The following is a 7,670-nucleotide window of genomic DNA, read 5'->3' on the forward strand; positions in this document are numbered from 1 at the left end:
CCCCTAGCCCACCCTGAGCTGAGGACCTCAACATCTCATTTCCCTAGCCGTACTCTGAGCTGGAGACCCCAACATCTCAGTGGTCATCTCCTAACCCCACCTGAGCTGAGGTTCCCAGGATTTCAGTGGATATCCCCAGCCCCACTCTGATCTGAGAACCCCAACATCTCAACAGGCATCCCCTAGCCCCACCCTGAGCTGGGGACCTCAACATCTCATTTCCCTAGACACACCCTGAGCTGGAGACCCCAACATCTCAATGGGCATCCCCTAGACCCACCCTGAGCTGGGGATCTCAAGATTTCAGTGGCTATCCCCTAGCTCCACCCTGAGTTGAGGTACACCCTCCCTTCTCACCACCCCTGACTTAGACCTAGAATTACTTCCACTCCAACCCAGACCTTGGATCCTTTCATCCCCCCAGGATGCAGGGGGCCCCTCCAGACACAGATCTGGGCAGCCCAAAGCCAGCCTTTGGGTATCTCGAGCCGAAGCCTGCTATGAACGCCCCCGGCGGCCCCTACCTGCTGGTGTCCTCATCCTCCGAGTCAATAAAGCTGCTGGACTCCAGCTCGCTGCTCAGCACGGTGGAAGCACTATCAAAGGTGCCGGGCTCGCGGCGACGCTCCAGCTTTGGGTGCCCATTGATCCGAGGGCCTACGGCAGTGGGCGCAGCCGGTCAGGGAGGGATACAGGGCTGATCTCAGCGGCCCACCCCTGGGGAGCTTCCTTCCAATGGCAGCTCGACCACAATGAGACCTACCCTGCTAACCCCGCCAGCCACTCATACTGGTGGACCCCCTAACTCGAAGGGCTTGGAGTGGGGCCTGCTACAGAACCAGAAGAGGGTAGTGGCCTCACAGCCCACAGAGGAACCTCGTCCAAGGAGCAAAGCTTAGTCTTCCAAGCCCCCAAGACTTTGGTATCCCCCCAGCTACCCTGAAGACCCTGGGCAAATCCCTTCGTCTCTCTGGGCCTCAGTTTCCTTATCTGTAAAATGGGACAGTTGGGCTCAGTGGACTCTATCCAGCTTTCATCCTATGATCCTGTGACCTCCTTTTGCAGGGGTCATACAGCATCTCAGAGCTGGGGATGGTGCTGCCCGGTGGGAGGACCCTTACAGGTTGAGTTAGTCCCAGAGGAGGCTGGGAGCTCCCTTCTGGAAGGGCCGCCCCCGTGAGGCTGAGAGGAAGATGATGGATGCCCAGCACTCTTACCATCTTCGTGGCCCTCCCGGTTCCGCCGCCGGTGCCGGTCCCGCCGGTGGCTGACCACAGACTCCGTGCCGGTCTCATTGTCCAGCCCGTCTCGGCTGCTGGCAGCGTTGGGGCTGTGGGAAGGCCCAGAGGTGTGTCACGGACTGTCCACTTGAGCCCCAACCCAGGAGGCAGGAAGGACTTCTGGGGCCCTCCTCTCTCAGGGACAGGCTGTGCCCAATTAAACAGTACAAGGCAAGCCTCAGGAGGCAGGCCATTTCCAGTTTATCCCATCTGTATCTCATTTGTACTGTGCTATTTGCATGTCATTTCCCCATTAGACTGTAAGCTCCTTGAGGGCAGGGAATGTTTTGTTGCCTTTCTTCCAATCCCCAGTGCTCACTTAGCACAGTGCCTAGCACATAGTAGGTACTCAATAAATGTTTATAGCTGACTGACTGGCTTTGGAGCCAGAGGAACTGAGTTCAAATCCCAGCTCTGACACCTGGGCAAGACATTATGAACTTTCAGGGCCTCAGTTTCCTCATCTGTAAAATGATCATGCTCCATGATATCTATGAGCCTATGAGCCTACGAAATGGGAAAGAGAATGAAGCTACTGGCCTGGCCAGAAGAGGGCAGTGTAGACCAGTATAGAGATCCAGGTACTCAAGGCCTCTGGTTGGCTGTTAATTCAGGGGCAGGGCTTAACCCTTCCCCTGCAGTCCAGATGGGCAGGATCAGGAAACACCAGCCCAAGGGAATAATTGGGGGGGGGGGGGGGGAGGCGTGGAGGAGAGGTGGAGCCCAAACCAGGGAATTCTGCTGCATGAAACTTTCCCCCAGTTTGGGAAGACAGCAGGGATATTGGAGACCTCTGGATGGAGGGTGGGGAGGTGTTCCCCTAACCCAGCATCTGGCTGCTCTGTATTATAACTGATCCTTGTTGCTAACCAGGAGCTGAGCTCAGTTGTTTCTAAATTGCTGACAGGCTCCAAGTGTCGGCAAAAGACCGATCACCCCATCCCAGTTATCCTTCCTTCTGGTGGGATCCTCAGTGTAAGGTGATAATGTCACCACCATGGGGGTATTTGAGGTACTGCCCCTTCCTAAGCTGAGGCCTTGTTTGTAGAACCGAACTGAAGGTAGGGAGAAGAGGTTCTCTGAGTCCCCCCAGGACTCCTGTGGTAGGATCCCACAGGCATGCCTCCCCCCCAAAGATGACCCTTTTTCATCTTCAATATTTACAGATGCAATTTAATTCCAATATCAAAGACCGGTCAAGAGACAGGAGTCAGGACTGCAATTTCAAACCCCCAGCTGGGACAGTCTCATCCAGGGAGGCTCAGACAGTGTCTCACCACGACAGAACCCCTAGCCTTCCCCCGACTATGGCCATCCCTTCATCACGGCCCCATCACCTACCTGCCCCAAACCCCTGAGAGAATGAGGGAGCCCTTACTGAAAGGAGGGTGGCCGGGAGTCCCCAATGCCCCCGGTCCGTTCAATGGGCGGGGGCAGGTCTGTGTGGCTCTCGGTGCACTGAGATCCAGCATCGGAGTGGGAATTCTCCGCCAGGACCAGCTGCAGAGGAACAAGAGACTCAGACCCCCAAAAGCCCACCCTTGCCCCAAGCTCCTGATTATGTAAGCCCCTGGCACGAAATCAGAAACAACCCACCCCTCCCCCAATACAGGACACCCTCACAGAGCCCCGTACTCCTTGGGATGTCAACCCCTGCCGCTAGGTCCCCAGGGTCATTCCTGTTCCTTCCCCAGGCCCCTGGACCCCACTCACCCAGGAGACCACTCTTCCATTAAAACAGGGTAGCTTGGCATTGTCATCAGAAATCTCTTCCTTTACCACCCTGAGAAGCAAAGGAACCAGTGAGACAGAGGAAGCGGCCATCTAAGCACCGCGAAGCCCGGCCTTGGGGTCCCCAGCCCCAAACACAAGGGGCAGCTTCTCTCAACCCAAAGGGGGCTCCTGGCCTCCAGTCGGTCCACAAAGGAGACACTCTTGCCCTTGGCCCTGGGCATCTTCTCTGGCTGCCTGCCCTCCCTGCCTCTTCTTCCCCATTTCTGCCTTCTGGAGCCCTCAGCTTCCTTCATGTCCCAGCTAATATTCCACCTTCTATAGGAAGTCTTTCCCAGTCCCTCTAAATTCCAGTGCCTTCCCTCAACCAATTAGATTTCCAGTTTAGCCTGGATAGAGGGGGTTTAGACATCACTGTTTGCATGTGATCTTCTCTGTAGACTCTGAGAGGAGGGGACTGTCTGTTGCCTTTCTTTGTATCCCCCACACTTAGCACAGTGCCTGCCACACAGTAGGCACTCAATACATGCAGACAGATCATCCTACTACAGCCAAGAACAGGTAAGGCCTTCCCTGGCCAATCCCGCCTTGCTCCAAGATTGTTCAATGGTTACTCCCCTTCTCCATCCTGCTCGGGGACTTCAGCCCTCCCTCCAAAATGAGGCTCCCTCACCCTGGAATGATCCCCTCTCAGTTACACACATACACACACACCCTCAGCTCCTCATCTATCAGCTCATTTGTCCTGCTGAACCAGCTCAGAGGAGCAGGAAAGGCCACAGACCAAAAGATCAGGAGGTAGAGACTGAGCAGACACAGAAGCGTAGGATTCCAAGGTGGAAAAACGTGGGAGACACTGACCCAAGCAAGACTGCCTGCCACAAGAGCCTCAGGGACAGCCAGCCGCCCCTTCTCCGTGCTCATCCTTCCTGCCCTCTGCATTCCCTTCTGCAGGAAGCTTACCTTCTGCTCTTGCATGCATCCCTCCCTCTGTCTCTCTCTCTCCCTCCCTCTCTCTGTCACTGTCTCCCTCCCTCTCTGTCTCTGTTTTTCTCTCTCTGTCTCAGTGACCTCCTTGTCTCCCAAGGATTCAATTGTCCCTCCCAGTCAGGTGATTCTCAGATCTACGTTAACGTTCAGCCCCAGTCTCTCTCCAGCCCCACATCACCAACTGCCTGTCAGACACTTCCAACTAGATATACCACTGGCATCTCAAACTCAGCCCATCCAAACAAATCTCATTCTCTTTCCCCCAAACCCTCCTCTCTTCTTCCACCTTTCCACCAAGGGCACCACCATCCTTCTAATTACCTGGGTTTGAAGGCCTGGCTGTTTCCCCTCCCTCTGCCCCCCACATCCAATCAGTTGTCAAGAATTGTGCATGGAGATCTGACCTCTCTCTCAAGGGTCCCCTTCACTCTGCTCCCCCAGCCACCACCCCAGTCCAAGCCCTCATGACCCTTTGCTGAGACTATCACAATAACGTTCTCCCTGGTCTCCCAGCTTTCCAGTCCATCCTCCACATGGCTGCCAAAATGGATTTCCTAAAATACGGACCTCGCCATGACCCTCCTATGGCTCCTTATTACCTCCATGGTCAAAGACAGACTCCTCAGCCTGGCGCTGCCCACCCTTCTCACCCTTGGGCCAAATGCCTTCTTACACACGCAGTAGAGTTCAGCCAAACTTACTTCCCTCCACTTGGCCGTCAAAGTGACCTTCCCGAAGCCCAGGCCTGCCCACGTCACCCGTCTACTCAGTAAACTCCCATGGCTCCCTGGCACCTCCAGGATCCAACAGAAAAGCCTCTATCTGGCATTCAGAGCCCTGCCTAAGCTGGTCACTTGCTCCTTTCCCCGTCCTCCTGTGCCCTACCATGTGACACTGGCTTCCTTGTTCTTCCACAGACAAGACCCTCCATCTCCCAGCTCTGGGCATTTTCCTTGGCTGTCTGGAGTGTTTTCCCTCCTTGTCTCTGTCTCCCGGTTCCCCTGGCCTCCTCCAGGTCTGACCCCAGAGCCACCCTTCTAAAGGAAGCCTTTATCAACTCTGCTAACACCCTCTGGCAAGCATTTCCAATTTATCCTCCATCTAGTTCATCCATAGTTATAACGTCTACCCCGTTGGACTGGGAGAGTGGGGACTGTCTATCGTCTTCCCTTAGCACCATGCCTGGCATATGGTAGGTGTTTAGTAAATGCTTGTGGACATAACTCGGCTTTCTCCTCACTCCTCACCCACGACTCTCCATCTCTCAGTCCATACCTGGAATGCACACCCTCCTCCCCTCTGCCTTCTGGGATCCTTCACTTCCTTCTCTTACCCTCTCCATGAGGCTTCTTCTGATCCTCTACTGCCACCGCCTCTTAAGATGACATTTCATTTTCCTTTTGGTCTTCACATCTTCAGTCCCTAGCATGGCACTTGGCACAAGGGAGGTGCCTAATAAAGCTTGTTGGCTGGCAATACCACCTGTCCTGTGCTTGAAGCCCGCAGAGGACGGGGAGCTCACCACCTCCTGAGACAGCCTGCTCCAGTCTGGGACAGCACTAACTCTTCAGAAGATTTTCCTGACCTCTCTGCAACCTCCCCCCAATATTCCTGGTCCTGCCCTCTCAGGATAAGTACAGCCAACCTAATCCCCCTTCCATGTGACAACCCTACCAATATGAAGACAGCTGACAGCCACTCTCTTCCCCCACCCTAAGCCTTCTGATCTCCAGGTCTTTCAACCTATTCCACACTGACATGGAGTCAGGGCCCTTTCCCACCCTGGTTGCCCACCCTGGTCAATGCCCTTCCTAAAATGGGGTGCAATCATGGCTTTCCTAGACCTAGACATCACGCCTCTCTCATAAGGCAGCCAAGAAGGGGATACACTTTTTTTTTAAGCCATTACTAAGATCCTCAGATCTTTTTCAGACAAACCACTATTGGGCAACAACTCCCCCATCCTCATTCGTTCATTGATTCATTCAATGGGCATTTTCAGAGCACTGAAATTATGTGCCAGGTACTCACTGCACTGAGGGTAGCTAAGTGGTGCCATCGTGCATAAAACACTGGGCCTGGAGTCAGGAAGACTCATCTTCCTGAGTTCAAATCTGGCCTCAGACACTTACTAGCTAAGTGACCTTGGGCAGATCATTTAACCCTGTTTGCCTAAGATTGCTCATCTGGTAAATGAGCTGGAGAAGAAAAAGGCAAACCACATCAGTAACTTTACCAAGAAAATCCCAAATGGGGTCACGAAGAGTTGGACGTGACTGAAATGACTCAGCAACAGCTCACCATGTTGGGTGGACGCTTCTTAACACTTTAAGAAAACATCAATTTATACCTATGCTTTCAGGCGGTTTCTTACCTAGCCTTAATCACTGAATGGGCATTGCCTCAGTCAAACTGAGACCTGGGAGAGACCTTAGCTTAAAAAGGCCAAGGTCTCCCACTACATCTGGCCATCTCCAGTTGTCCTGGTCTACATCTGGCCACGTGACCCAGATGACTCCAGAGGTGAAAGTGAGGCTGGTGACCTAGCACAGCTCTGCCTCACTGTAATCCAATTCACTTGGATGTCACGGCATCACCTCCCTGATGTCATGGTCCTCTTCAAGAATGAAGGACAAAACAACAACATTGGATACACAAAGAGAAAAACCCAGCAGTCCCTGTGTCCTCAAAGAGTTCATATGCAAATAAAATCTTCTCCTTGTAAAGTTGTTTTTTTTTCCCTTAACTCAAACATAATTTCTATTACTACCTATTATATTTCATCTTGGCCTTGCGCTCTACTCTGCTGGAATCTTTCTAGACCCTGGCTCAGGGATGAAGGGTCTTGGTTGTCCACTTAGCTTTGCGTCATCTGCCAGTTTGCTAAAATCTTCAAACTATGCCTTTGTGCAAGTCTCTGGTAAGAAGCTTAACAGCACAGGGCCAAGGACAGGTCTCTGCAGCACACCATGAGAGATCTGCCTCCATTGCTAGGTGGTCCAGGGGATGGAAAACGGCTGATCTGTGAAAACTGGGAAGATCTGAGTTTGAATTCTGTTTGTGACACTTAACCAGCTATGTTAACCTCTCTGTGCCTGTAAAGTGAGGGGCACTGTGCCACACACCTCACAAATATCTCATTTGGTTCTTGGGAGATAGGTGCTCCCATCTGTTTTACAGATGAGAAAATTAAGGAAGACAGAGGTTAAATGACTGGCTCAGGATCACACAGCTAGTGAGTGTCTGAGGCCAGACAGACTCCATCTAGTTTGTCCTGTCCTGACAAGTGTCAGGACTGAGGTCAAATGTGCCCCCTCGCCTCAGGGTCTCTGCTTTACTTTGCCTGTTAACTATGTTTGGTGTATTTGTAGAGGGATGTGTGAGACCACAGACTTGCCTTGAGTTTTACTTCATTCATGGCTGGACTGTCTCTGGAATTGTCCGTCAATAAACATTTATTAAGCACTTACTATATGTGTGTATGTATAGATGTAGATAGATACAGAGAGAGAGAGAGAGAGAGAGAGAGAGAGAGAGAGGGAGAGAGAGAGAGGGAGAGAGAAAGAGAAGGAGAGAGACAGAGAGGGAGAGAGACAGAGAGGGAGAGAGAGAGGGAGAGAGAGAGAGGGAGAGGGAGAAAAAGAGAGAGGGAGAGAGAGAGGGAGAGGG

The 7,670-nt window shown here is 52.7% G+C and overlaps 1 protein-coding gene across 2 annotated transcripts in view; it reads right to left on the bottom strand.

Annotated features, from left to right (window-relative positions):
* The window catches only part of DVL1 (dishevelled segment polarity protein 1), a 47,120-nt gene that overhangs the window by 14,164 nt on the left and 25,286 nt on the right, over positions 1–7,670 (bottom strand). For both annotated transcript variants that reach the window (XM_027855388.1, XM_027855387.1), the window contains exons 2-5: positions 2,994–3,063; positions 2,659–2,780; positions 1,218–1,330; positions 525–657 (exon numbers count right to left, since the gene is read on the bottom strand). In XM_027855388.1, the coding sequence (XP_027711189.1) occupies positions 525–657; positions 1,218–1,330; positions 2,659–2,780; positions 2,994–3,063 (438 nt within the window). The remainder of the gene's footprint in view (positions 1–524; positions 658–1,217; positions 1,331–2,658; positions 2,781–2,993; positions 3,064–7,670) is intronic.

This window comes from Vombatus ursinus, unplaced genomic scaffold (assembly GCF_900497805.2).
Source record: "Vombatus ursinus unplaced genomic scaffold, bare-nosed wombat genome assembly UNPS02010822.1, whole genome shotgun sequence".
Taxonomy (NCBI): domain Eukaryota; kingdom Metazoa; phylum Chordata; class Mammalia; order Diprotodontia; family Vombatidae; genus Vombatus; species Vombatus ursinus.